The sequence below is a fragment of the Myxine glutinosa genome, chromosome 5 (genome assembly GCF_964187855.1).
Source record: "Myxine glutinosa chromosome 5, kmMyxGlut1.1, whole genome shotgun sequence".
Classification (NCBI taxonomy): domain Eukaryota; kingdom Metazoa; phylum Chordata; class Myxini; order Myxiniformes; family Myxinidae; genus Myxine; species Myxine glutinosa.
Window position 1 is genome coordinate 142,891,267 of NC_136265.1, and position 27,498 is coordinate 142,918,764.

The window sequence follows — 27,498 nt, forward strand, 5'->3', positions numbered from 1 at the left end:
TGCAGCAAAACAGTGGACGGGGGATGAAATGCAGCAAACCTGGCAAACCTGGCACTTGGACGATGCCATGGGGCGTCGGAGGGACCTGTCTTATTTAATTGATGCAACGTAATGAACTAGTGGAAAACAGAGCCTTCAACTACATAGAATAAGGACATAACTAATGAGGGAAATCATAGATTTGCTACGTGTGTGCGATGGCCTTACCACAGACGACCTTTGATCTTTGATACTTGGAGGGTGATATTTACAGGATTTACAGCATACAAAAAGGGAAAATTTACATCAAATTACACACACAATTCCCAAATCCCCAACAATATGTATATATCCTTACAACCCCGCTGTTGAAAGAGAGAAATCTTCTGACAAGCTAATCATGAGAGTGCCTTGGCATCTTGCAATCAGCAATTCAGAAGCTCGTGCCCCTCGAGTGTCCTCCAAACAACCTTCACCTCTCCAGGACCTAGGCACAGGGTTTACCAAAGGAAATTACGAATAATCATGAGTGCTCCAGCTAACACCGAGTCAATAGCTTCAATTTTTTTTAACCAAGTGGGGTGTGGTGTGGAGGTGAAACTTGGGAGTGAACAGTCTTATGAGGTTTCCAATGAGGAAAATTGAAGGTCAGGATGGGAGAATTCTTGCCTAATTATAGTATCCACCATTTTGATCCTCTGGCAATGCATCTTAAGTCATCTACAACATGTATTGGACAAATATCTGATACCAACGGCCTCACTCGGAGTGCCAAATTGGCCATGCTTGGCCTAGATTTCAGAATCCATCCAGCAACACTCTTCGTTATGTCCCCTCACCCACAGAATAGGTCGAAATGATCTCTCCAGAAATAATTATCGGGATGCCTGAAATTCTCCGCACCGACAAAGACGAAGGTAGTAATTGGGCAAATAAGCTCAGTGTGTGGTGGAATTATACCTGCAATGCTGTTATTTGCTCCATGGAAAGACTCCCTCACATCTCGGTGTCGAAGACACAAGGATGTTTGGTAAACCAACAAAGTTTTAATCAGGGATAATGTAAGAGATTATTCATTAACCTGTTAGTCTAGAATGCCCAAGCTATTACATTCTGTCAAAAAAGATCTGCAAATTAGTAAGAATCAGCTCATTTACAGAAGCCTCCATGCTGTTGGACCTCCCTCCTATTGCCTTAAGCTTCCCAAACAAAACCCTTAAAGGAATTGAGGAAATGAAAATATATGCAGATCTCTCTCTTTCTCTCAGCACCTTGTATCCGTCGGCAAAATGCACTATATAAATACATAACAATCATTATTAAGCCTCCCCTTATAGGATATGATAGGGGAGGCGTATAGGTGTTGTAGGGTTTGTTTCTACAATTATCGGCCCTGATTTTTAATGGTACCCCAGAGTTTGTTAGACCTCGAAAAGTACTAAACAATGATTTATATATACAGTATATACAGTATTTTTCTAAAATAAATGAAAAAATGGTAGTTTCCGTGAGTGGAAGCACTGCATCAACAGGAAATCTTTACATAAATCTCTCTCCAAATTCCTCCAAATACTAAATATTTTAATTTGTGATCAGATAATTTACACACGATATACTTAGATGAAGAGTTTTGGTAAGCCTTTGAGTTGATTTCAGAAGTAAATATCACTTTTTTTATAATAACCGCGTGCCCCTGCAAACGTAACGTCAACAACGTGAACGTGTTGCAAAAAAATTGGCACACACAACTAAAATAGAATTAAGAATAGCATAAGGATCAACCTCACACCATCACAGACGGTGCCAGCGCAAAAAAATTATTCTGTCAAGACTATTAAGCAAGGGTTTTAGGGCTTCAGAATGTTTTCTGATGACTGAATCTGTCAGATTACAGAAACAGCGAATGAATCTGATCGAGAACCGTCGTTTTAGTTCAGATTCATTCAGACAAAAAAAATCACAAACGCCGTCACTAGTTGTTCATCAGACTGTTCTACCACTCCATTCCATCATTATATAATAATAACAATAGCAAATCTTACATGTTCTGACGGCTGAATCATCTTGGGATCATTTTACAGTTCGATAAACATCGAAAAAAAACGAAGATTTGGTTTGAAATCCTTCTTTCGTCCACCATTTTGTCCGACATTCTTCATTACTCCAGCCTGGATTTGGATAAATAGGAGCACGATTCGGCTGGGCCAAGTCCAATTCGAGCGCTCGTTAATAACAGATTGTTAATTAGTACAGAAAGAAAAAATGAGTTGGCTCCCAGGCTAAAATTGTTCTATGGGTTTTATATTATTATTGTGCGAAATTTCATGCTTTCTGCCAAAAGTGCACGGTAATATCATAACTGACCACACTACAAGAAGCTACCTGCTGATTGGTGGAAGGAAGGCTGAGGAGGAAGCAGAGCACCGATTGGCGAAGACCACCGAGGACGTCAGAGGCGAGCAAGAAGTGGCGCCCTGATTGGTGGAGAAGCGCTGATGGCGTCACGACCTGACGTTAAAAGAACTCGAGGACCGACATTTTCTCTCTTGCTTTTGCCTTCTCTTACCCTGGACTCTTGTTCTCTGACCCTCCGATCTTGCCCTGTTCTTGTTCTCCTCTGGTACCCTTGTCCTTCTCAGTCACGCATTTGTGCTTGGACCGGTCGTGGTCAGAGACGCCACCGGGAGACGTGCAGAGTTTTGCAGGCAGAAACAACGCACGGCTTGCCGCTACAGGGCGCGAGTGAGGTCAGTTTCCCGCCAACGCGCAGGCTTCACGCGCACCAGCCGGCCGGACATCCAGAGCCTTGGATTCCGAGTGAGACCCCCCGAGCTGATCAGAGCTAAGTGCACGATAAACCACACGTTATTATTTTGCAGTTTATTTTCTTCCTGTGTCTGTGTTACAAGTCTGGTATGGGGATGTCCCGATTAGGAATTTGATTTTACTGTTGCGTTTTCTTGTTATCGGCATCCGTTTTAATAAACCTGTTTATTTTTGTACATTTTAAATCCGCCTCGGTTTGAGTTACTTTTTGCAGGTTGGGATTGCCGTGATCGCGACAGGTAAGCTTCAGCTTCCTCTTCCCCTTTCTTTCCCCGCTATATAAAAATCCGCATTTGGGCATCGCCTCTGGAGTTAAGAGCTCGCTATTGGCTATCCGTGACTAACTCGGTATTAACCAAGGGGAGTCACACGACAGTATTACTATTATTAAGATCTTCACATATAGGTGTGTCCCCACTTTAAAGAAAGCAGAATAATGTCAGATTTTTTCAAACAACTAGAAGGCAAAAATACTCGACTTTATTAAAAGGAAATAATTTCATAAGATAGATTGTCAAAGAGCAGTAAAAAAAAACAAGAGCAGAACAAAAAGGGTCACCATGTTATCATGCATTACAAAATAGTAAATTGTAACAACAACTTAGCGATTGCTCAAGATGCAAAGAAACAGTCACACATTTTGGTCTCAGCTCGCTCTTCCACGAGATTAGATCTTGTGTGAAAAGAACAAAAGCGATTCAAAATAAAAGTTCCAATGGTTTATTATCACGTCCAGAAAGACAGTGAAATAATTCATCTGTACTGAGAAATTCTTAATAGGATCCCGTTCCATACAATCAACACCAGCCCTATTGTGTAAAATAATTATTAAAAAGAAATAAAGAAGACAATTATTTATTTCAATTTGCTATTAATTCAGTTGAGCAACTTTATATGAAGGCATCGATGGCTTTTCAAGGTGATTGTAGGCCGTTGGCAAAAGAACGTGGCCTAATATTGCCTCCAAAGTGGACCTTTGGCCAAGTGAAGGGGCACTCCCTTAACAGCCAAATGATAGCAGTCAGAAGGAGCGATTCAACCTTTTGGGATCAACTTTTCCGAAGTCCATTTTTGTTCACTTCGTGTCGGTAATTATGATGTTTGCAGTGACGAGGATGATGCAGGAGAGCGCCCAGGTGAGCACAAAATAGGCCCAGGCACGGTGTGCAAATGGCGAACGGTGCGGGTTTCCAGGCGACGGTGCAATAGCGGAGGGGCTGCAGGGTGAGCCACTACCAGGAGATGAGGTGCGAGAGCAGAGCGCCAGGAGCGCTGGCGTTATGTACTGGATGCCTGCCCCCGCATAAGCGCCGGTCACACCGACTAGCCACTCGAGGTCGTGAGTTAGAAAAGCGACCAAAACCGGTGGCAGAACAGCAAGTAAGGGGAAGACCAATCTATCTATCGCCCAGGGAAATGTCGCACCTTCCCGCTGCGATGAACGTGGGAGAAATAATACGAGAGCAGGTTAAAAGGCAACAAAGTATAACAACATTGGTGGTTCAAATTTAACTTGGGAGTTTTGTTTATAACTCAAGCTCCCCCAGCTCTATCTGTGCTCTGTCCCCCAAATATTCCTACAGGTCGCACAGGATCTACAAGCAACCCTCTGATGGTTAAACTGCCAAAATCAAGACTATCTGCTCACCTTCACACTTTCATTCCTCTTTACTCCCGCCTCTGGAACAAACTCCCTCACTCTCTTCAATCCCACTCCTCCCTCCAGCTCTTTAAAACAGCTGTTCACCACCATCTCTTATCTTTCCCCATCCAAAACCTTGATTTCTTCTACCCCCATTAATTCACCCCAGATACACTTTTTTTTAAATACCAACTTCTTTTTTTCCTGGAAGTTCTAACTGTGTCCATGTGTTTTATACCTCTCCCACCCTGGGGGAGCTTGAGGAGGCCCTTCCCATGCCTCCTCCCCCCAAGCCCTCTTCCTCCAACAGATCTCCCGTTGTCCCCGTTTTCTGCTGTTGTGCTTGTGTGCTTCCCCCTCTCTCCCCATCTTGTCTCCTGCTCCCTTTATTGTATGTTTTGTGTGTCCGTTTGTTGTTGTTTTTTGTGATTGATGTTAGCTCTAACACGAACCTCGATCTTGTATACAAAAAAAAAAAAAAGTCTGTGCAAAACCTTCATCGCACCGTGCAGCCAATCATGTTCAAATTTCAACAGGCTTCAAGTTTCCATGACAAGAAATTTCATAATTATTCCACCCTCTTTGTGAGCTCAATTGCCGCCATCTTGATTTTAAGCATCTGTGTTGAAGTGGGAAGCACATCACCAAGGATATTGGCTTCAAACAGCATAAAGAGAAATTCGCTCAAAAATTATGAATCTACAAATGGTTCTCTGCCTTTCATAAACAAAAGTCCCAGTAAAATTAGCACCAACCTCGTGTGTTTTCAAATTTACTCGTAATTCACTGCATACACAGAGCTGTGTCAAATCCGTCACGTATAAATTAAAAATGTAGCACAAACTGTGCAACGTACGACGTGATTAAGTTAAACCACATTTTGTTCTCAAAAGATGATGGATGGACCAGTGTTAAAACGAAAAGGCTCACCAAGAAGATTACTCGGAGGTTGTTTCGAAGAGTAACGGCGATGATGGGAAAGTTTGTACTGATGGTGAATACGGGGAAGAGCCCCAGCAGGTAGCGGATGGTCAGCGGGAGTGAACAGTCTGCGAGGAAGTTGAGGGAGTAGAGGTCGTAGAGGGTGGCTGGGGTAAATGCGAATGCGGCCGTGCAGCAGAGGAGAGCATAGAACGTGAGCACGAGCGTGAATACGGCAGAGGAGAGGAGGACGAGGTGCCGCTTTCTGCTCACAGGTGTCACGAGCGATGGTAGAGAATGGTGGCACATGAACGAGTAAACGCACACGCCAAACAGGCTAGGAAGACCCGCAAGGCCTGCGGCCGGCGGAGGCCGTGTGGCAGCAGAGGTGGTACCTCGGGCAATCCGTAAAGAGGATAATACTATCATGGTGATGAATGCTGGGAGGAAGAGTAAGGAAGACAAGAAAGAGTTGAGTGTGAAAATAAGGATTAAACTAGAACGGCACTCAGTAGAGAGCATACCTCCACCTGGTTTGGCCATATCACTAAATGGTGAAGAATCACTTTAAAAGTTCTACTAGCCGGATCCGGATCCGGCTCTTCACCAAAATTGAATCGATTCTTCCTTGTCACACAAACACAACCTGTCCAACAAGTTTCGTCCAAATCCATCCATGACTTTTTGAGATATCCTACTATGTATCGTTTTTGGCCCGATCTCCCAATGGTGAAGAATCACTTTAAAATTCTAGTAGCCGGATCCGAATCCGGATATTCACAACAATCTAATCATTTCGTCCTTGTCACATACACGACATCTCTGCCAAATTTCGTCCGAATCCGTCCACAACTATTTGAGATATCTTGTTCACAAACAAACAAACAAACAAACAAACGGACAAACAAACAAATGGACAAACAAACAAACGGACAAACAAACAAACGGACAAACAAACAAACGGACAAACAAACAAACGGACAAACAAACAAACGGACAAACAAACAAACGGACAAACAAACAAACGGACAAACAAACAAACAGACAAACAAACGGACAGACAGGGTTGGAAACATAACCTCCATCTACCTTTGGTGCCAGAGGTAATCAAACACGTTATTTTCAAGCAACGTCAGGTTTTTTTTGTCCCCCGTCGCACCGCGGAGCGAAAGAAGGACTATGGTTTTCCCCTCCGTCCGTGTGTCCGTCCGTCCGTGCGTGCGTGTGTGCGTACGTGCGTGCGTAAGCGAAGGACCGCATTCGAATTTGGTGTGTGGTTGCAACCCACGTCAAAATCCAAGATGGCCGCCGCCATGTATGTCTGAACCTTGTGAGCGGAATATCTTGAAAAATAAGCGAAGTACCAACTTCTAATCTGGTGTGTGGGTGTATCTCGGCATACGGAAGAATGCTATTGAAAATTGGGTCGCCACGTCAAAATCCAAGATGGCCGCCACCATATATATGTCTGAACCTTGTGAGCGAAATATCTTGAAAAATAAACGAACTACTAACGTCTGATCTGGTGTGTGGGTGTATCTACGCATAAGGAAGAACGCTATTGAAAATTGGGTCGCCACGTCAAAATCCAAGATGGCCGCCGCCATATATGTCTGAACCTTGTCAGCGGAATATCTAGAAAAATAAGCGAAGTACCTACTTCTAATCTGGTGTGTGGGTGTATCTAGGCATAAGGAAGAACGCTACTGAAAATTGGGTCGCCACGTTAAAATCCAAGATGGCCGCCTTGCGTCTTCCACTTTGTCAACTCGCATCACTTCACCGACGGGGGACCTAGGCGTAACGCTTGTTTCCAAAATGGAAGCCATCATGCAGCTTTAAAGCCACTCCGACGCCGCGTCGCGTGCATGTTACGTGCCACATGTTGGTCATTAAACATCGTCCTTGCATTTAGCGTAATCTTCCAAAAACAGTCACTTGAATACATTTTTATTGTGCAGGTGCACACCTTGAGGCGGAACAAATGCGATTCGTTGCATCTCACCATTCAATTCATTACTGCTTTTTAGAGCGTTTCTTTCATCAAGCGGTCACGCTGGTTTCCTCGACTCGTGCTCGCGCAGCCTGGAGGAGCAATTTATTCCCCCATGCAATAGCTTTTCGAGATGAACGGCAAATACACTCCGCGACGATGATTTCTCCACAAACACGGTTCCAGCACGAGCTCTCATCAAGGGTGGAAGAGGAATGCGATGCAATTTTGCCCGATTTTTATTTCGGCGATAAATCTAAACACAGGCACGACAGACGGACCGCAAAATCAAGGCGTCCAAAACAACCTCGAAGGCAGCGGCTGTGAAAAGTACTTGAACGGACGGGTTCAGGAAGCTCCGCCTGAATGCAAAACGAAAAATAGAAAATGCATTCGGCATCATTTTTCCCGGCGTCACTACGACTGGAAAAGGACTTTCATCGCCCTCCTCGCCCCCCAAGAAATTGCATCGAGCCCCACATGTGGCAGTGTCAGTGGAACGCCGATGCTGGACAGAAACGAGTCGCAGACAGCTGTGCTCTAAAAAGCCGCAATATGCCAGACGGTCAATCTGTCACCAATTGCCTGCTTTACTTCTGCACACCGTACTTTAGTTTGCTCTGACATTCATCAAGGCACCACGACGGTTTGTAAAGCAGAAAGACCAGCTGCTGTTATTTTTTTTTTTTTTTTTTTTTTTTTTTTTTTTTGTATACAAGATCGAGGCTCGTGAAAGAGCGAACATTAATCACACAGAAAGACAAACCGACACATAAAACTATAACATAGGGAGCGGTAGACAAGATGGGGAGAGAGGGGGAAGGACACAAACACAACATTTGAGAGCAGGGACCGAGAGACATGGAGACATCGAGAGATCTGAGAGAGGGCGAGGGCTTTGGGGGGGGGGGGCGTGGGAAGGGGGCAGTGGGAGAGGTATAAAACATATGGACACTGCCAGGACTTCCAGGAAAGAAGTTGGAATTTCAAACAAGGTGGATCTGGGGTGAATTAGCGGGGGTAGAAAAGATCAAGGTTTTGGATGGGGGAAGATAAGAGATGGTGGTGAACATCTGTTTTAAAGACCTGGAGGGAGGAGTGGGATTGAAGGGAGTGAGGGAGTTTGTTCCAGAGGCGGGAGAAAAGAGGAATGAAAGAGTGAAGGTGAGCGGAGAGCCGAGATTTCGGCAGTTTAACCATCAGAGGGTTGCTGGCAGATCTTGTGCGACCTGTAGGAATATTTGGGGGACAGAGCACAGAGAGAGCTGGGGGTGCAAGGCCGGAGAGGAGTCGGTAGAAGACAGAAAGACCACCTACCTGCCTGCGGTGAGTGAGCGAAAGGCCCTCAGAGATAGCTTCATCGCGGGAGATTCCAATAATTCTGAAAGCTTTGGTTTCAACAGCGTGAAGCCGAGCTAGGTGTGAGGCAGGAGCACCGGCCCATAGGGGAGAACAGTATTCCATTGAGCTGCGGATGAAAGCCTTGTATGTGGTGAGGAGCTCAGGTGTGCCGAGGAAGGACTTCGCACGACGGAGGATGCCCAGTCGGCGACTGGCTTTGGAGGCCAGCTTGGAAATGTGGTTTTCCCAAGAAAGATCATGGCAGATAGTGAGACCCAAAATCTTGAGCGACAGAACTTCTTGGAGAGGATTGTTGAGAAAGTAGATGGGAGGGTTGTCCAGTCGATCTTTTCGGAGAGACATAGTAAGAGTGTGAGATTTGTCAGGATTGAAAGACATGTTCCACTTGTTTGACCAGTCTGTGATTTTGTCCAGGTCTTCAGAGAGTGAGGAGGCAGCAGACTGCCGATCTGAGGGAAGAGAAATGGAGCGGCAGAGAGTGGAGTCATCAGCAAAGAGATAGAGAGGATTTTCGAGAGAGTCAGAGAGATCATTGATGAAGACCAGAAAAAGCACGGGGCCCAGAACACTGCCTTGGGGAACTCCAGCCTGAACAGGAAGAGGAGATGAGAGAAACCCATTCAGGGCCACACGTTGACGACGACTAGAGAGGAAGTCCGCCAGCCATGCGTGGAGATTTCCATGGATACCAAAGGAGGAGAGTTTGGTGAGCAGAGCGGGGTGCCAGACCGTGTCGAAGGCACGTGATATGTCGAGGGAGACAGCTCTAATTTCCTGTTTGGCATTGAGGACCTCCATCCATTGTTGAGACAGCAGAAGCAGCATGTCCAGAGTAGAGTGACCTGGTCTGAAACCAAATTGATGATCAGAGATCAAGCCATTGGAGAAGAGGAAAGATTTCATATCAGAAGCAATGATGGATTCCATGACTTTGCTGATAATTGGGAGAAGGCTGATTGGTCTGTAGTTGCTAGGATCTGTTTTTGCACCTTTTTTGTGCAAAGCGGTGATGTTGGCTGATTTCCAAGCAGATGGCAGTTGACCTTGAGCAAAAGAGAGGGTGAAGAGAACAGAGAGAGGGTGAGATAGAGCAGCAGCGCAGGATTTTAGGACCCGTGGGCTGATGCCGTCGGGTCCAGTTGCAGAATCAGAGTCGAGGGTTGACAGAAACTTTTCCACCTTGTCAGGAGGAAAGGACACGGAGTCCAGGAGCAGCAGGGTACGACTGGGTATGGTGGGTACAGAGAGGGATGGGTTTGGGACACAAGATTTAGAGGCAAACACAGAGTTGAGGCATTCAGCTTTTTCACGTGCGGAGTCAGCTGTGTAGCCATTTGAGGTAAGGGAGGGGATGGAGGGGGAACAAACACCAGAAACGGATTTGACCAGACGCCACCAGGATTTGGAAGAGGGAGACAGATAAGAGAGTTCGGTCTTGAGAACGGAGAGATATTGTTTCCTGGCTCTCCTGAGGGTGGACACACACTTGTTTCGGGCTTTGTGAAAGGAAATGAGATTTCCTTCCGTTGGATTTGCTTTCCAGGAGACGAAGGCAAGTTGTTTCTGGGCAACAGCCTCACCACAAGATTCCGTGTACCATGGACGGGAGGAAGGGTATGACAACTGAAGACGAGATGGGATAAATCTGTGCATGAGAGAGAGCAATTTACTTTGGAAGAATTCCCAGGATGAGTTGATGTCAGAGGTGGTAGAGATGGGAGACCAGTCCAGATGATTGATGGCTGCTTGAAGACCGTGCCAGTTGGCCTGAGTGAAATGCCAGACTCGTCGACGCTGAGCAGGCTCCCTGAGGATGGTCAGAGAGATGTCCACTTTAACAAGGACATGATCAGATGATCCGATCGGAGCAGAAGAAGAGCAGCAGACATTTTCAGGGAAGTTAGTCATAACCAAGTCCAGAAGAGAAGATGTTCCGTTGACTGAGATCCGGGTCGGGAAATTGACAGATTGTGTCAGTCCCAGTGAGTCGCAGAAGTCCTTTGCTGAGGAGCCATGGCTGGTGAGAGAGGTACCCACACCCAGCCAACTGGCATGATGACAGTTGAAATCACCACATATGAGGAAGAGAGAGTTGGGATGAGTAGATAGAAGTTGGTCCATATCATCAGACAGCGAGATGTAGATGGAGTCATCACTGTTTGGTGGACGGTACAACACACATATGAACAAGAGGTGGGAGCGAAGGGGAAGCCGTAGCCAGAGGTATTCCTGGGGGTGAGGTGGAGAGAGTGCAGTGCAGGGCGAGTGAGGAAGAGAGTTTTTGATAAAGATAGCAACCCCGCCTCCAGGACGAGGCTCAGGTCTATCATACCGGAGGAGGGAGTAGCCCGGGAGAGATACTATGGAATCAGAGACATCATAAAGGAGGAAAGTTTCTGTTAAGCAGATCACGTCTGGTTTGACAGAAGCAACCTGTATGGAGAGATCAGTTAAGTTTGAACGAAGGCCCCGGATGTTTGAGGTCCATACCGTTAATGAAGAGGAAGGGGGAGCATCAGATACAGAACAGGGGGGAGGAGGGGTAGGGTAAGATGTGGAAGAGGTGGAAGAGGTAGGGAGAGCTGTTGAAGGTGTGTCAGAGATTTCAGAATAGCTCGGAGAAAGGGAAGGATGGGGCGGACAAAAGGTTTGATGGTGATTGGGTGAGCCACAATGAGGTGTTATTTGAGGAGGGGGAAGAGCGAGGCAGAAGGTTGGGGGAGATGGAGGTGAGAGTTTGAGGGGGGAAGAAGCGGGGAGGACGCTTTGAGGAGGGGGAGTGAGCGGGGGGAAATTGAGAAGCAATGAGGGTGGGGAGATTTGAAGGGGAGGGGTGAGGGGGGAGTTTGGGAGGGAAGGGACAAGGGGAGGGATTTGAAAGGGATGGGATATGGGGGAGATTTGGATGGGAGGGGTGAGGCAGGAGTCTAGGAGGGGAGGGGCGAGGGGGCGTCTTGGCGGGGAGGGGTGAGGGGGTAGTTTAGGAGGGAGGGGGCAAGGGGGGAGATTTGAAAGGGATGGGTGATGGGGAAGATTTGGAGGGGAGGGGTGATGGGGAAGATTTGGAGGGGAGGGGTTATGGGGAAGATTTGGAGGGGAGGGGTGAGATTGGATTTTTGAAAGTGTACGATTTATGGGAAACGAACATTTATTGCAAAATGAGTTTCTTGTGACCTTCGAGTTAAAAATACGTTTAAGGACGCTGGATGGAGGATGGAGTGCAGGAGAGTTTAGGGAATGTAGAAAAAAGGCACTATAGGAGATGGATATTTTTTTTGGGATGAATTGATTTGGTGAGCAAGTCGAAAGCAGCCTTTTAAAGAAGAAGAAGAAAAAGGTGTTATAAAATATGACGGAATACATAACTTGAGGGGAAAGTGTAAACATTGAAGGTTAATGAGTGAAAACTATCTGGGGAAATGGGGGAGAAACACGTGGTCGAAGAACGAACGAACGAATAAGAATGAATAAACGAATGAGAACAGAGAAGGAAATGTTTTTTTTTTTTGAGTTGAGATTTACACAAGGAAGTAGGCTGTGGGTGAAAAGACTGGGAATACAGAGAACGAAAGTTATTGGATCACAAACAACGGACCACTGAGAGAAAAACAAAGCCTCAAGGTTGTACAGTGCACACTGTACAAGGCCTTGCTCGCGACACGGCAAACAGACGATCAATTTATGACAGATATACACCGAGAAACAACCAAAGTTGCACACAATAACTTCACACACCGAAAGATAAATACAGTTTCGACAAAATACAATTGTGAACAGGCTTAACTTCGAAAAACGTGGAGACCGTGTGGAGCTTCGAAAATCCCTGCCGCCGTCCCGAGCATTTTGTGGGCAGTTCTGGGTAATTGCTATGTAGCTTTATCTCAATTTCGTCTTTCATTCTTTTGATTTCAAGTGACGCACAGAGTCGCAAGACAGTGATGACAAAACAAGGATTCAAAGCGGAAATGCTCGGAAGTGTTTTCTTCACATTTTCTGACCAAATATCTGCCAAGAAAGCATTGCGGCTTACATGCCAGAAAGAACATTGCTGTCACTCGCAGACCGCGCAGGTGTACTGTCATCCCAAGAGAGGGAAACAACGTTACTCGAAGAAGCCTGCAATGGATCTTATGCTTGTGATGCAGGCAGCTGCACCGTTCTGCTGGTGCTAAATACTGTACGGATATTGAAAAGGGAAAAGAAATTCAAACCCTCACGATGGATCAATCACAGTGAAGTAAACAAACAAACAAGTGGGATAAAAAAAAAAAAAAGTTAAAATGCTACGACTGAATTTGAGGAGAAAACGATCAATATACCGTATTTTGATATGCAGGTCAAGCAAAAATAAGACCACTGGATCTGGTGCTTATCTGGGTCCTGGCATAATGTTGTAACCCAAATTTAGTAGCATTCTGATTGGTGGGTCTGGAGAAGAGGATTTTTGAAGAAATTTACATGATTTTCCCAAAAAATTACCAAGTCTGCCATTTTGACACACTTCCTTCATGGTCATGTGATTGGCATGAACTCCACAATTTAACATCCATACCCTGGCCTGATGTTGTAACCCAAATTTGGTAGCATTATGACTGATGGGTCTGGAGAAGAGGATTTTTGAAGGAATTTACACGATTTTCCAAAAAAATTGACGAAATCGGCCATTTTGACCAAATTCCGATCACGTGATTGGCATGACCTCTGCAATTTAACATCCCTAACCTGGCCTAATGTTTAACCCAAATTTTGTTGCATTCTGACAGGTGGGTCTGGAGAACAAAATGTTTGAAGCCATTTATGCAATTGGCATTTTGACACACTTCCGGTCACGTGATCGGCATGGCCTCCACAATTTAACAAGCATTCTGAGTATTGCGCTGCAATACATGTCCCCTACCGGCATTGGGTAGCACTGTCATATAAGACAGTATTATGACTTACCGCACTCCAAATTATAGTCCGGAAAACTGTTGGAGAAATTACCAAAGTTCAAAGTGCCATAACTTTGTCAAAAATGATCGAAACGTCGTGAAGGTCGAACTTGATCTGTAACTTATCATGAGGAAACCATGTGCCAAGTTTGAAATCATTAGCATTAAGAGTTCAGAAAAAACGTCCGGAAAACTGTTCTTTGCGTGACGGACGGACAGACTGACAGACCGACAGACGGAGTGCAAACCTATAGTCCCCTCCGGTGTACACCGGTAGGGGTCTAATAAATTGAGATTTTTTTGTCTGTGATCTACACGTAATACCTCCATAATGTCAAAGTTGAACTTGATCTGTAACTTATCATGAGGAAACCATGTACCAAGTTTGAAATCATTAGCATTAAGAGTTTAGAAAAAACGTCCGGAAAACTGTTTAGTCTAGGCAAGAAATAAAAAAGTGTGCTTATTTAAGCTGCATGAGGCATTTTTGAGGAAAAGCAAACAAATAGGTTTTTCTGAAAGGGATTTTCGTGCTGAATATGAATATCTTGTTTGTGTTTCCCAAAATTGCCTAATTAGGTCATTAATTAAGGTCAAAGGTCAATAAGTGCAAAATTCCGGTTTTCACAGAAATTATTTTATTTTTAAAATCCAATAGAGTGGCGAAAAAGTTTATCGAGTATCTATCATATTAAGCCATATATCGTATGTCAAAGATTTGAATTTAATGGAAAATGTGAAAGAAATGTTTGCTTCTGAAGAGAATATCTCCGTAACGGTTGGACTTTTCATGCATTACCATATGGGCTTAACCCCTTCTACTTTTGATATGTCAATGCACTAGTGAAATGGTTTTTCTGGCTTCTAAATTCTGGCTTCTTCTTTTTTTCTCCAAAGGTGAATTACAGAGAAGACAGTTGTTGTGGGTGGAGGGTTCGTTAGCGAGACAGATGTGCAAAGTACTGATCCTGACATGAACATGGAGTTGTTGGAAGGTAATCATGAAGAAGCGGATACCTGAATTATACTACACTGTATTCAAAGTGATGCACCAACTATTGTTGTGTCAGCCCGTGATACGGATATCCTTGTTCTACTTCTAGCGCATTTTGACAAGATGGTTTTCTCACAGTTATGGCTCAAGGCTGGCACCTCTAAGAAACCGAAGTATGTTCCAGTTCATGATAGCAGGAAACAACTCGCCCTCGATGACCACACATTTGAAACAATCCCAGCATTCCATGCAATCACAGGGTGTGATACGGTATCATACTTCTATGGACACTCAAAGAAGTCAACATGGGATGTATTCTTGGAACACCATCATCTACTAAGGGGTCTTGGCAAGTCTCTGAGTCTGTCCAATGAAGTGTCCAATGATGCTGAGAGATTTATATGTCGCATATATAAGACATCATCCGAGAACTGTGACCAGGCCCGTGTAAAGCTGTTCAGTAAATGTCAGGCACCAGAATCAATGCCACCATCCAGTGATGCTGCACATCACCATATACAGCGTGCAAATTACCAGAGCTTCATATGGAGAGAAGCGTGCAATCCAAACCCAGTAATTCCTTCCCCAATGGACTCTGCTGGATGGAAGCTGGCTGATGGTCTTCTCTCACCGGTGCTCACATCTTTACCCCCTATCCCAAAAGCATGCAAGGACATTGCACAGTGTGGCTGTACGAAGGGTTGCACCAGTGATAGGTGTTCGTGCAAGAAATGGGATTTGAAGTGTACGGACGCATGCAAATGCAGTGACTCGGAGACTGTAACATGCAAAAACAAGACTAAATAACGCCAATGCTCGGATATTGCCACAATACGGTTATTTGACACTTCATCAGTGTTGGTTTAAGGGGGTGAAATATAAATATAAAATATAGAAATATAAAAAAGGTGATATATTCCTTTCTAATATATTGTTAGATATATTGTTGTCATATATAGAGAGGAAACCAAAATCAGTTTTGGTGGCCTACGTTGGAAAAGAGACAAATCCATGCGACCAAAATTGAACCGTTATTGAGATATTGGTGATAGAATCAAGAATTCCTATCATATTTTTCATTTAATTTGAATATTCGGCACATAATATGACGTTTAATTTGAATGATATGTAGAAAATTCTTGTAAATTCATCGAGGGGACGTCAAATAGGACCTTACGAAAATTTCATAAAAATTCGCATTTTGTACTAATTAACCCTTGACCCTAATTGGTGGCTAATTCTGCAAATTTCGCAAAACAAACCACAAAGTCTCAGTCCCCTGAACCTAGACAATGATGCTATGCCATATATTCTTTTCACTGGTGCATTTTGACATGAAACATCAAAGGGAAATCGACTGACATGGCACTCCGTAGAAAGGTCAACCGTAACGGAGATATTCTCCATAGAAGTGAAAATTTCTTTCACATTTTCCATTAAATTCAAATCTTTGACATGCAATGTATGGCTTAATATGATAGATATTGGAAAATCATTTTTACCACTGTATTGAATATTAAAAATAAAACAATTTCTGTGAAAACTTGAATTTTGCACTTATTGACCTTTGACCTTAATTCATGACCTAATTAGGCAATTTTGAGACAAGACATTCAAACACAAACAAGACATTCATATTCAGCACAAAATTCCCTTTAAGAAAAACCTATTTGTTTGCTTTTCCTCAAAAATGCCTCATGCAATCACATTTGCTGGAAATTGAACCAGTCTAGTTCTTTGCGTGACGGACTGACGGACCGACAAACTGACAGACGGAGGGACGGAGTGCAAACCTATAGTCCCCTACGGTGTACACCGGTAGGGGACTAACAAGAGGACCCTGTCCTCATGTTGTAGCCCAAATTTGGTACCATCGTGACTGCTGGGTCTGGAGAAGTACATTTTGAAAGAATTTACTAAGTCCGCCATTTTGACCTACTCAAAGTCATGTGACCAGAACAAACGTTGCAATTCCCGTTACCAGTCAGGAGAGGAACCTTACTGCCAAATCAAAGCCCGGTTGGCCCAGCGGTTTGGCAAGAGAAGTCGAAATAGGAGACAGACATCTTGTGACCCCCTCCCCGCCCCAGGGTGGTCCAGATGTCTTGTGACCTCCAACATATTTTTTCCCCTTTTCTCATCAATTTGCACAAGTGGACCTGGAAATGTTGCATAACATTTATCACAGGGAATGGCGTCCAATCATCGTGTGCAAAGAAAATGCTGGTTTTCATACAAAGTTACAGGACCCTGAACAAAGACATTCCTAATAGTTACAATAATATTATTTAATAAAGTTTATATATGCCATTTTTATAATATTGCTTACATTACATTACCCACCCATTAGTATAAAACATATTGAGTTTTAGGGAAATAAAAATTTGTGGGTCACAAGACATTGAGAATACCCTATATATATGTAAAATTCTGATTCCGATGTACCATACTCTGTTCCAAAGTGTCGGTGCTGGTGAAGCAGTTTCTTGGTAAGGATTATACTCGGTGGTTTGCTATTACCTTCCCAGAAGTAGTCAGGGCAGGAATTTGTTCATGGTGCCAGACATAGCATTCCTACTCTTCGTGAAGGACACCGTGAGATCTTTAATACCCACAAACTAATACTAGCACACAATACACCTGGTTTCATGTCAATCCGAGGGATGGAAAACAAATTGATGAATCATCCTGCCTGTGAAACACCGGGATGACACTTTATAGCTGGGTCGGGATTCAAATCCAGGCTAGACAACTTATAAGTGGTGAGTATGTGTACCTCGAGGCAATCGTGCAAGACTTGTATGTAAAAAGGGAGGGTAAAAAAATGAGAAATAATGTGAGTTTGATAAAGTTCAGGAGGAGGTGAGAGAAAAGGGAGAGTGATTCTCAGGAATGTCCCTTCTTTTCTATAGTTTACCACAATGTACATCCCATATAGAGGGGCCTTTTATATGCCCCTGGCATTTTCCCCAAGGTACATTTTAAATACGAACAAAATGCATTTGTTCATTGTATAAGACTTTAATCAAGACGATATAAAAGACTTCAAAAAGTGAGGGGAAAAAATATTCAACCTAGATGGGACTCAAACCCACAATCTCCAGCTTGGGAGTCCGATGCCTTGTCCATTAGGCCATTGGGCCAGTACATTAGATTTTCGTGGTAATAATATTTTAAAGAGGTATAAAGTGTGTATATACTTTATAGCTCTTTATTTTATTTTAAAACTTAAAACTTAATTTTAATTATATATATTTAATTTTAAAGGAAAATTATGGCACTTAGGTGGATTTTGTTTTGAAACCAATAAATTAGATGTATTGACCGATGTATATTTCAAATTTCAGCTAGTTTCAATGTATAGCCTTTGAGATATGAACGCCAACATATTGTGGGCGGACGGACGATGGACTGACAGACACCAACGTGAATTTGAGGGTTTTCGTAATAAAACTCAAGAATGTGGAATCGGAAGTTGATGATATTTGGAACATATTAACTCGATGTACAAAGTATTTACTTCTGAAATTTTCAGCCGATTTCGTCCAGTAGAAGCTGAGAAAAGAATTTTCAGTCCCCATGTTAAAGCTGGTAATTCCCTGTTCTGGTAAAGCTGGTAAATTGAGTACCAGTTCACTGGTAATTCCCTGTTTGTCGTAAAAGGCGACAAAAAGGGTTGGCGGCAGGAAGGGCATCCGGCCGTAAAACATTGCTTCAAAAAGGGGACCAACAAAAACAACAACAACCACGGTGCCCGAAAAAGGCCAACCCCCGCTTTGCGGGGGGGAAATGGCCTCTAAAGGTGTTTTTTATATTATTTATGTTAAAGCTGAAAAAAGCTTTGAAAAACTCTGAAAACTTGGTGGATGATGGTGAACATGAATATGGTGGTGAACAGCTTTGAAAAACTTTGAAAAAAAAGCTTTGACACTTTGAAAGTCCCCATGTACCGGTGTGTACCCCGGTTTAGAATACCGGCACGCAGGGAATACCGTATCCCTGCGTGTCGTAAGAGGCGACTAAAGGGGTTGGCGTCAGGAAGGGCATCCGGCCATAAAAACATTGCCTGAAAAAGAGAACCATGACAATTACGACTACATATGGGCAGGGTACAGCCCGAACTACCCCGTGGGGGACCCCACTCCCTCTCGTCAAAACTCAAGGTGGGGAACCCGATCGAAGCAAGGGTGGAAATCACTCCATTTATGACGACGAAACGTCTGATGCCCGACGTGGAGATCGGTTTCTGAGGTTTGGGACATGGAATGTAGGGACAATGACAGGGAGATCAGGAGAAGTGGTGGAAGTATTGGTCAGAAGAAGAGTGGACATATGTTGTGTGCAGGACACGAGATGGAAGGGAAGTGGTGTGAGAATGGTGAAGGGTAGGCAGGGACAGAAATACAAGTTTGTGTGGCAAGGGTGCCCGGGGGGCGTGAATGGTGTTGGTGTCGTGTTTTCTGAGGGGTTTGTAGACAGTGTGGTGAGTGTGACTAGAGTGAGTGAAAGGTTGATGGTGAAAATGATGATTGGAAAGCTCTTGGTGAACGTCATCTCGGGATATGCTCCGCAGGTTGGTCGAAGCGATGAAGAGAAGGACAAGTTCTGGTGTGCGATAGAGAAGCTGATGGAAAACGTGAAAGATGAGGAAGTTGTTGTGGTAGGAGACCTAAATGGACATGTGGGAAGGAGTATGGGCGGTTTTGAGGGAGTTCATGGGGGTTACGGATATGGTGTGAGAAATGGAGAAGGTGAAAGGATTTTGGAGTTTGCTGATGGAGCTGATTTGTTGATTTGTAATACTCAGTTCCAGAAAGAGGATAATAAGCTTGTTACATACACGTCAGGTGGGTCGACGACAACTGTTGACTACCTGCTGGTGCGTAGGCGAGATAGGGGGCACCTCCGGGACACAAAGGTGATCCCGGGGGAGGAGGCTGTTTCACAGCACCACTTGGTTGTCTGCGACATAAGGGTGAAAGGTGCGAGGAGAGCTCGGCGGGTGAAGTACCAACCGAGAATGAAGGTGTGGAGGTTGAAAGAGGTGACAGTGAGGGAGGCATTAAAAGAGAGGCTGAGTATGGTAGAGGATGATCTGGTTGAGCTTGAAAGTGTTTGGATGTCAATGAAATATAGTCTGTTGGGAGCCGTTGGTGAAGTATGTGGATGGACAAAAGGACCACCGAGGCACTCGGAAACATGGTGGTGGGATGATGAAGTTGGAAAGAAGATTGACGAGAAGAGGAAGAAGTTCAAGGAGTGGCAGAAGGCGAAGGGTATGGGAGCAGAAAAGGCAGAGCATGAAAGTTATAAGGCAGCCAAGAAGGCTGCAAAGAAAGAGGTAGCAAAGGCACAGGAGGCATGAAGGAAAATGTTCGGAGAACGCTTGGATTTGGAAGAGGGTCAGAGAGCGGTATTCGGGATTGCAAAGCAGGTAGCGAGAGAGAGGTGTGATGTGATGGGGGTGAGTTGCTTGAAGGATGAAGTGGGACAAATCGTTGTGGACCCAGATGGAATTAAAGGAAGATGGAAGAGATATATGGAAATACTGTTGAATGCAGAGAATGAATGGGATGGCAACATAGAGAGTCACCCAGTTTTAGGACCGGCACAGAAGATAACTGAGAAGGAAGTTGAGGAAGCGATAAAAGCAATGAAGAGTAGAAAAGCGGGAGGGCCGACGGGAGTTGTGGGAGATATGGTGAAGGCAGCGGGAAATTGGGGTGTGAAGAGAATGACAGAGATCTACAATCTGGTGGTGAAAGAAGGCCGCATTCCAGTGGATTGGGAATTGAGTACCCTCGTCCCTCTATACAAGGGGAAAGGTGACCCTCTGGAGTGTGGCTCGTACCGAGCGATAAAGTTATTGGAGCATGGAATGAAGGTATTGGAAAGGGTGTTGGAGAGGAGGATAAGGAAGAAAGTGAAGATTGACGAAATGCAGTTTGGATTTATGCCAGGAAGAGGAACGACAGACGCGCTTTTTATTGTGAGGCAGTTGCAGGAGAAGTATATGGAGAAGAGGAAGAAGTTGTTTCTTGGGTTTGTTGATCTGGAGAAAGCATTCGATAGGGTTCCACGTGAAGTAGTGACATGGGCATTGAGAAAGTTAGGAGTGGAGGAATGGTTGATCAGAGTAGTGATGGCAATGTACAAAAGAGCGCGCACAGCTGTAAGGACGAAGGACGGGAACAGTGGTGAGTTTGAGGTGAAGGTGGGAGTGCATCAGGGGTCGGTACTAAGTCCACTACTATTTGTAGCTGTGATGGAGGTGCTGGCTCAGAACGTAAAGGAGGGTTTACCGTGGGATTTGTTGTATGCAGATGATCTGGTGTTGATTGCAGAAAGTATGGATGGACTGAAGGAAAAGATGAACAAGTGGAAGGAATGTATGGAGACAAAAGGTCTGAAGGTGAATCTCAGAAAAACGAAGGTGATGGCAAGTGGTAAAGCATGTGGTGAGGTGGAAAGAACTGGGAAGTGGCCGTCTGCTGTGTGCAGGAAGGGTGTCGGAGTGAATTCCATTCAATGTACAATGTGCGCTGAGTGGGTTCATCAAAAATGTAGTGGTTTGAGAGGGTCATTAACCAGTGTGGCAGCTACATTCAAGTGTAAGGTGTGCACAGAGGGAGCTGCAGATGGAGGAAATGTTGAGTTGGATCTTGGAGACGGCGTGAAGCTGGAAGGTGTGAAAACATTTTGCTACCTCGGAGACATGCTGAATGGAGAAGGTGGATCAGACTCGGCAACGGTTGCTAGAGTGAGATGTGCATGGAAGAAGTTTCGGGAACTGAGTGGCGTGCTGACGAGGAGAGGAGTGTCGTTGAAGCTGAAGGGAAAGGTGTACGCTGCATGTGTGAGAAGTGTTATGATTTATGGGAGTGAGACATGGGTAATGAACGTAGGGCAGCAACGAAGGCTGGAAAGGGTGGAAATGCGAATGGTTCGGTGGATGTGTGGAGTATCGTTGAGAGAGAGGAAGACAAATGATGAATTGCGAAAGATGATGGAAATAGAGCCTGTGATGGACGCTGTGAAGAGGAACAGGTTGAGATGGTTTGGCCATGTGTTGAGGAAGGATGAAAGTGACTGGTTGAGAAGAGTGATGGAAATGAATGTAGAAGGAAGTAGAGGACGGGGAAGACCGAGAAAGACTTGGCTAAAGATGGTCGAAGAAGAAATGCGGGCAAGTGGGTTAAACAAGGGGAGATGCAGAAAATAGGGCAAAATGGAGAACATTGTCAAGGGGACCGCAAGGCTGACCCCCGCTCTTGCAGGGAAAATGGCCTTAAAATGCCTGTTGTTGTTGTTGTTGTATGTTAAAGCTGCATAAAGAGAAACCGTCCCAGACAAAGGGAGGGGCGCTTTGCACCTCCCGTGATTTCCATACAATAAGCTATTTGATATGGTACAATACTCATAATGATGCTGAAAATCAGGTTGAAGAATAATTATGTTTTAAATACGAACAAAATTCATTTGTTCATCGTACAAGACAGTATTCAAAACAACATTTTAAAAAACTTGAAAATGTAAGGGGAAAAAAAATATATATATATATATATACATATAACTGTTATGTGAGAAATAGTAGAAACTCCACAGTACGAGCAGGGCGTCTCATTTGCATTGAATAAATAATCGGGAGATTAAATCAGACGCGGACGTAGCTTCAGGACTTCGATCTTTAATTTGACAAGCTTTCGACCAACAAAGGTCTTCTTCTGAGTCGGCCCCAAGTTCAACGGATCTACGTCGAATTTATTTATGTTGAATTTATTTACACAAGTGAGGGTCCTCAAAAGCGCAACAATATATATATACAGAATTTTGCAAGATGTGCAAAGGGAATAATCTTTTATATATATACATTATACATATACATATACATATACAAATATGTATATGTATATATGTATATTTATATATATATATATATATATATGTATATATATATTTTTTTTAAATATATATATTGAATTTTGAAGCAAAAACTATGGCACTTTTGTACGCTGCATGTGTGAGAAGTGTTATGATTTATGGGAGTGAGACATGGGTAATGAACGTAGAGCAGCAACGAAGGCTGGAAAGGGTGGAAATGCGAATGGTTCGGTGGATGTGTGGAGTATCATCACTTTCAAGGACCACTTTTTAGGTGGTAAATGGTTTTTAAAGCCATTAATTAGACGTATTGGCCAATGTATATTCCAAGTTTCAGCTAGTTTCAATTTTTTACCTTTGAGATATGAGCGCCAACATATTTTGGGCAGACGGATGGACAAACGGACTGACAGACACCAACGTGAATTTGAGGGTTTTCTAAATAAAATTCAAGAATGCGGAAATGGCCGTTGGTGAAATTTGGAACATATTACCTCGATGTACAAAGCATTTACTTCTGACATTTGCAGCCGATTTTGTCCAGTGGAAGCCGAGAATAGAATTTTCCATCCCCATGTTAAAGATGCATACAGGGAAAAAATCCCTTATATAAAGGGAGGGGCGCTTTACACCTCCCTTAATTTGAGAAAGAAAGTGAAGGGAGATCAAGAGTGGAGGGGACAAAATACTATAATTTTGAACAAATTACCCTCTCGGTTTATTTACCCAGCTCGGGCTGGAAAACGTGCTGGAGTATGTGCACCGGAGCAAGGCTGAAGTATGTGCTCGTCTGCTGGCCTTGGGTAGCCACTAAAGCCAGTATTGGGGCAGTACCAAGTCTGGAACCTCTATCTAAGCCCAAGAACTGTTTTTTGTCAATTTTGGAGTTTCGGTGAGATCTACGTTTGCTCAATTATATGGATATCAGGACATGGATACTCCAGGATTTGGATACCACAGAGTGAGGATATAAAATTCTGTAGATGTTCTTTTTCAAGCGAGGGATAGATTTTGTCCAAGTACTGAGCAAAAATATCTGCTCTTATTTGGAACCAATGAGCTCGTAGACAGACGTTAAAGGGTTCACGCATCCCCTGAGACCGTTTGTTAAGGAATCTGGTGGTCTCCGAAAGCCATTTTTGAAAATGGATTTTTTTTTCAATCTCCTGCTCCGTTTTGACAAAATACCTGCTTTTTCCAAGGAAAATGAAAGCCTTTATGATGTTTTCCAAAAGTACACTGTCCTAAAAATATTCTATAGAAAATCTACAGAAGCGTAGAGAACTCAACAGAACCACTCATAAAATATAAGCATTTTCTACAAAATCAATATAATATGACAGAATAATCTACATAATTTCTAATAGAATCGAAATGTTCTCTTGATTTTATAGAACTCTCCAGAATATACAGACTTAGCATTTAATATGGAATATATTTTTTTTCTTGACTTGGGTTTACTTTCTGAACTCAGTATATCAATCTGGTGAGTTTCTTTTACCCTTCGGTGATGTCTTTGTTGAAAGAACCATGTCACTGATTGTCTTTCGCAGCAAGAAGTCAATAACAGGATTATATCACAGGTGGCGTGACAAAATGTAAGGACAGGTACATTTGACGATTGGCTTCACAATCGGGTATATAAGGGTTGTTGCGTTCTGTATTAGTGGAAAACAACTGCTGCACGTCTACAAAAGTTATTGCCGCTTCCTCTGGAGATGGTCAGTCAACTTGACAATGCTGTTTGTCATGGAGTGGTGGCTTTACGAAATTCTTGCATGAAACAGCGGGCTATTGCTCGGCAGTATGGCATCACTCAAGGTCAGGTGTCAAAGATCCTGAAACGAAATGCTCAGAGGGGTGTCCCTACTCCAATACCGAGGCCAGAACGTCCACGCAGAACCACAAGGAGAGATGATCGCCAGCTGCACCGGTTAATCTGCAATGGCCGTACCAAGTCAGCTAATCGGCTTAGGGCTGAGTGGCAGCAACTGACAAATGTGCCTGAATCCAAAAGGCTAGTCAACCAACGACTGGTTCAAGCAGGCTATCGTGCTAGGCGTCCCCTGAGAAAGCCACGCCTGACCAGACAACACAGCCAGCGCCGATTGCAGTGGGCCAGAGAGCACCGTCAATGGCAGCCAGGACACTGGAATCACGTGACCTTCAGTGACGAGTCTAGATTTCTGGTCTATCGTCAAGATGGCCGCGTCCGAGTGCGCAGACAAGTGCATGAAGCCCACAACGAAGATTGTATAGTGCCAAGAGTCCAAGCTGGAGGTGGTGGGGTGACCGTTTGGGCTGCTTTCCATGCAGGGGGCAAAACTGACCTGGTTATTCTGAATGGAAACCTGAACCAGTTTCAAGTACAGGGTCATTCTGGAAGAAACATTGCTTCCATTTGCTCGTGCAGCCTTTCGAGGAAACTTTGTCTTCCAAGATGACAATGCACGGCCTCATCGCGCTCGCATGATCCAACACTTTCTTGCTGACCGTGGTGTCGAGCGTATGGAGTGGCCTGACATGTCCCCGGATATGAATCCGATAGAGAACTTGTGGGCAGAATGAACGCGTCAAATCGACAACTTGGACCAGCAGCCTGCCTCTGTGCGTGAATTGCAGCAGGCTATTGTAACTGCATGGCAAGCGATTCCTGTCCAAACCTTGGCAAATCTCGTGAACAGCATGCCTCAACATGTACGTGCTCTCCTGAATGCTCGTGGGGGTTACACGAAGTACTGAACTGTAATTTTACTGTCCGTAATCCCAGTCGTAATTTAACTTTTGTTTTTGTTGAAAAAAAATTTGGCTAATGTGCAAAATAAAGAGATACTTCTGGAAAACGTACAGAAGTTTAACACAGTACTGTCCGTGAATTGAGTTTGATATCAGTTTACATCACTTTCAAGGATCAATTTATTTGCTTCGAAATGTCAAATATGGTTTTTGTTTCTTTTAAAGGTCACATTAACAAAATATAGAATAATTTCAACATAATTCCAATGAACCTTAGGTTCTAAGTCATCTTGAAAAGTAAGTTCACCCCCACAAAAAAAATATTCCATATTAAATGCCAAGTCTGTATGTTAGATTATAGGGTAGGGGTGGGGTTAGGGGGGCAATGTTCAGGGCATGCAGATGAAGTGAGGAAGGCAGAAACGTACATACGTCCACGTTTACATCACCCTTGTCCTCTGGCCTATCATGACAACGTAGTACGGGGCTTTTTAAAATCTTTTTCTCACTTCAGATCGAATAAAGAACATGTCCTACATAATTTTTGCAATGCTCACAACTAGAGGAGCAAATTATATAAAGGTTTTTTTATGAATCATTTTATAGAATGTGTTCTATAGAATATCTAGAGAACATATTCCCAGGAAGTGCCGTGATGACGTCGGCAGCTGATGGGCATCGCCCGGGATTAGCCGGTATCGTGCGCGTGATCTTGTGGTGAGAAGAGTCCTTAAGTTTTGCAGCTTTGTTTTTCGTTTATTTTAATTCATATTTAAATTTAGCTAACGAGGGAGTTCCAATGCTTCAATATGGATTCATAATGACTGTCCAGACACCTTGAGCTACCTGTATCGCTCGGTTCGGTGCTGGAGTTCTGCCTCTGAAGCCTACATGGTTCTGCAGTGACCGACCCTCTGATGGTCTCAGTGCCGGGGAGGTGCACCCTCCCTCCCATGCCAGCATGGACTGCATGCCCCTGTTCGTGGATGTCGCAGTTTTTGTGATGCTCGGGTTCATGACCTTTCAGGACCGCTCCTGCAGTGGCTGGGAGGCTTCTGGCAGTGGGTTTCATCGGCGGGGTTTTGAGCAAGGATTGTGATGGAAGAATGCCTAAAGCCTTGTGAGTCGTGAGTGGTGACATATTATTGGCTCTGCATTTTGCCCTTGTGCCCGTCCGTGCCTTCCTTGGGCTGCTGACTAGACGGGAACTGCCCTGGGTTTTGATGGATTCGGCTCCTGGCTGCACACTTGGCTCTGCATTGCATGCTTTTCCTTGGCTTTGCCGGTGACATTTTGGTCTGCCTTGGCATCACAGATTGGCTCTCCCTTCCTGCCACGGCTGCCCTCCCACTGCTCATGACCTATCTGCTTACCGTCAGGCCCACCACTGTGCACGTCCCTGCGCCCCTCCGCCCGCTGCTTGGTCTGCGTGTGGACCTTGGTGTTCTCTGCTGCATGTGCATGGGACGTCTCCGTGTTTTTCTGCACAAACGCCATGGATATCGCCGGAGTTGTGGGATGGCGGTTGGGGAGACGGTCAATGTTGTAGCCTCCGTGGCTTCTTTGGTCTGGTTAAACTTCATGAGGAGGCTTGGTACCGCTATTGTTATTTTTCCCCCTGCTGCAATTTGTGGTGTCTTTTCAGTGCACCACTTCGGGTCTACTCTATCACAATGGATTGTTTTGTTATAATTACTAGTCTATGATCTACTTAATTATTTTGATATTATTAATTGCAATCGTACTTTATATTGCCTTTCATATTTTTCTTTAGGCTTTTTTGTGTCGACATAACTCTATAGTGGTATTTGTATTTCATAGCTTGCATCTTGCTGCATCTTATATTATTATTGTAACTTATTATTGTAATCATTGTAACCTCATATTATTGCACGATCCTTACTTTTTGTATATTATAAATGCTTGTATATGTATTCGTAATTTTTTTTTTTAATAAGCAGTAGTTAATAAGCATGCCTAAATGCTTACAATAAGTAACATAATTCATGTTACTTATTTGTATACGTTATTTCGCTCATTGCAATTTATATATTTATTTATTTTTTCATTATCTTGATTTTAATTTTTTATTGGCCCCCCATTTTTTATTATTTTTTTTTAATTATTTTATTATTTCTTATTTATTTTATTTTTATTATTATTATTATTATTTTTTTTTTTTTATTATTATTATTTTTTTTTATTGTCCCCCCTCCCCCCTTTTATTGTCCCT

The 27,498-nt window shown here is 43.8% G+C and overlaps 1 protein-coding gene across 2 annotated transcripts in view; it reads right to left on the reverse strand.

The window, feature by feature from the left end:
• Nucleotides 1–3,263: 3,263 nt before the first annotated feature.
• SLC38A12 (solute carrier family 38 member 12) overlaps nucleotides 3,264–27,498 on the reverse strand; it is a 244,239-nt gene continuing 220,004 nt past the window's right edge. For both annotated transcript variants that reach the window (XM_078778807.1, XM_078778808.1), the window contains exons 11-12: nucleotides 5,378–5,808; nucleotides 3,264–4,237 (exon numbers count right to left, since the gene is read on the reverse strand). In XM_078778807.1, coding sequence (XP_078634933.1) covers nucleotides 3,881–4,237; nucleotides 5,378–5,808 — 788 coding nt within the window. In that variant the 3' untranslated portion in view covers nucleotides 3,264–3,880. The remainder of the gene's footprint in view (nucleotides 4,238–5,377; nucleotides 5,809–27,498) is intronic.